The following is a 2,741-nucleotide window of genomic DNA, read 5'->3' on the forward strand; positions in this document are numbered from 1 at the left end:
GATATATCCACCTTCCCATAAAAAGTCTCTCATCATCTTCTCAAGTGTTTGGAGTACCGCCTTTGGTGCTTTAGATATAGATAGGTAGTATAATGGAAGCAAAGAAGGAACCGATTGAATTAATGTCAATCTCTCCCCCCCCCCTAGACAAGAAAGAACATTTCCATCCATCCATCCTCTTAGCACATTTCTCCATGATTGGTCTCCAAAATTCAATTCTATTCGAGGATCCCCCTAACGGCATTCCAAGGTATTTCATTGGCCACTTTCCTATCTCACAGCTAATAGAAGCAGCGCATCTCGAAATCACATTCTCATCCATGCAGATACTTAAGAGTTGGCTCTTACTCATATTAAACTCTCAAACCTGATATCGCACAGAAAGCGGTGATCACCAAAGCCATGTTATTCAGTGACGTGTCATCATTTACAAAGAGTACTGTGTCATCTGCAAATTGTAGGTGGCTAACTTGGATCTTCTCCTTTCCAATCAGGAAGCCAGATAGATTCCCAAACTCAGTTGCTTTGTCCATCATTCTTCCAAGTACATCCGCCACCAGAGTAAATAGAAACGGCGAGAGGGGATCACCTTGCCTAAGCCCCCTAGATCCCAATATCTTACCTCTCGGTTTTCCATTAACGAATATGGAAAAAGAAGTTGACGAAATGCAACCCCTAATCCATTTCCTCCACACTTCTCCGAATCCTTTGCGTTCCAATACTAGATCAAGGAAGTCCCACTCAACTCTGGCCTTTTCGAAGTCAATTTTGAACACCATTCCTTCTTTGCTTCTACTTCTATATTCTTCCACCGCTTCGTTGGCAATCAAATCTGAGTCCAATATTTGTCTTCCCACTACAAAAGCCGTTTGAGTCTCTAAGATTGTATCTTCCATCACACCTCGGAGTCGAGATGCCAAGACTTTGGCAATTATCTTATAGACACTTGTGATCAGGCTGATTGGTCTATAGTCTTTAACCTTACAACTGTCAATCTTCTTGGGGATCAAGCATAAGAAGGTTTCATTTACGCTGCCTGGGATTCTTCCTTCATCTTCAAATTCTTTGAAGACTTCCAGTAGGTCATCTTTCATTAGATCTCAGTTATTTTGGAAGACTGCTAGACTAAAACCATCGGGTCCCGGTGCTTTATTGCCTTCACAATCAAAAACAACTCTCCTTATTTCTTCCTCATCAAATGGTCGCTCTAATTCTCTAGCTGATTCAGTAGAAATTTGTCTCCAAAAAATTCCTTCCACACCCATCCCCTCTCTTCTTTCAGAGGTGTAGAGTTTGGTATAATAACCAATCAATTCTTCGACTATTTCATCTTCCTTGTCGACCACATCTCCGTTTTCTTTCTCAATTCTAGATATTGTGTTTCTGGCCTTCCTTGCATTCAACAGATTATGGAAAAATCTGATATTTGCATCTCCCTCCTTAGCCCACTTGCATTTAGACTTCAGCCACACATTCCTTTCTTCTTCAAATGCTAACTTTTGCCATTCCTTCTTGATCTCCCTTCTCTCTTCATTCAAAGTTTCATTCCATCTGTTGCTTCCTTCTAGTCTATCTAGATCTTCTAACCTTCTTTCTAGAGCAATTTTCCTCATGCGGTTATCTCCAAAAGTAGATTTGCTCCACACCTTTATCTTCTCTTGTATCTTCTTTAATTTGCTCATGAATTTTGTTCCTGACCAACTTGACACCGATGTCTCTTTCCACCATTTTTCGAAGAGCTTGGAAAAAGACTTGTGTTCCAACCATTGGTTGTCATATCTAAAGGGGCAAGGGCCCCAATTCGGTGGATCTGAATCAAGTATTACCAGACTGTGATCTAAAACTACTCTGACTGCCATTTCCTGTCTGACATATGGATAGGCGATGTTCCACTTGTTAGTAAACAAGAATCTATCTAGTCTGCTACAGATTGGATTTTCTCGAAAGTTTGACCACGTAAATCTTCCATTGTTAAGTTTAGGGTCAATCAATCTCAACACATTCACTAATTCATCAAAAATCTTCATACTCCTCGTACATGAATTATTGTTCAGCTTTTCTTGTACGCTTCTGACTACATTGAAGTCACCCCCTATACACCAAGATTCCCCACAAATTGAGCTAAGGCCCGCCATCTCATCCCAAAAGTCAGATCTTGCTTTATATGAGCAAGGCCCGTAAACACCCGAGAACCACCAAGGTTCTTTTTCTTCTGTTTTAATTAGCACTGATATAGAGAACTCTCCTATCATTGAGCCCAACACTGTGATACTTCTAGTGTCCCATATCAACAACGTACCCCCCAACCTCCCAATAGATGGGAGAAGGATCCATGCTTTAAATCTTGATCTCCATATGCTTCCCACAAAATTTCTATCTACGACTTCCTTCTTGACTTCTTGTATTATTCTAATATCTGGATTGAGTTTACATAAAGTTGCCTTAATAGCCCTTCTTTTCTCCTTATCACCACTGCCTCTAATGTTCCATGTAAGAATCTTCATTATACTTGTTTTTCCATCCTTGATTTATTTATACCTTTTTCATAGTTGATGTCAAAGTCCAAATTTCTCAATTCCCTGCATTTTCTTCTTGTTGTGTCTTCTTTGGACTCTTTTATTGGCACTCTTTCCTTATTTGGAATTATTTTCATCCCCAAATCAGCCATGGAATCCACCATCTTTGACCATGACACAGAATTATTTTCCGTATGGACTTGCTCTTCACTAGAAGTCTTCCCA

General features: G+C 40.0%; 1 protein-coding gene across 1 annotated transcript; it reads right to left on the reverse strand.

Annotated features, from left to right (window-relative positions):
• Nucleotides 1–1,100: 1,100 nt before the first annotated feature.
• On the reverse strand, nt 1,101–2,504 carry LOC133030671 (uncharacterized). Its single transcript, XM_061103488.1, has one exon. The coding sequence runs from the start codon at nt 2,502–2,504 to the stop codon at nt 1,101–1,103; it is 1,404 nt and encodes a 467-aa protein (XP_060959471.1).
• Between the last annotated feature and the right edge of the window lie 237 nt (nt 2,505–2,741).

The sequence above is a fragment of the Cannabis sativa genome, chromosome 8 (genome assembly GCF_029168945.1).
Source record: "Cannabis sativa cultivar Pink pepper isolate KNU-18-1 chromosome 8, ASM2916894v1, whole genome shotgun sequence".
Classification (NCBI taxonomy): domain Eukaryota; kingdom Viridiplantae; phylum Streptophyta; class Magnoliopsida; order Rosales; family Cannabaceae; genus Cannabis; species Cannabis sativa.

Coding starts and splice junctions, on each gene's coding strand:
- LOC133030671 (XM_061103488.1), bottom strand. CDS start 2,504: ATGAAGATTCTTACATGGAACATTAGAGGCAGTGGTGATAAGGAGAAA.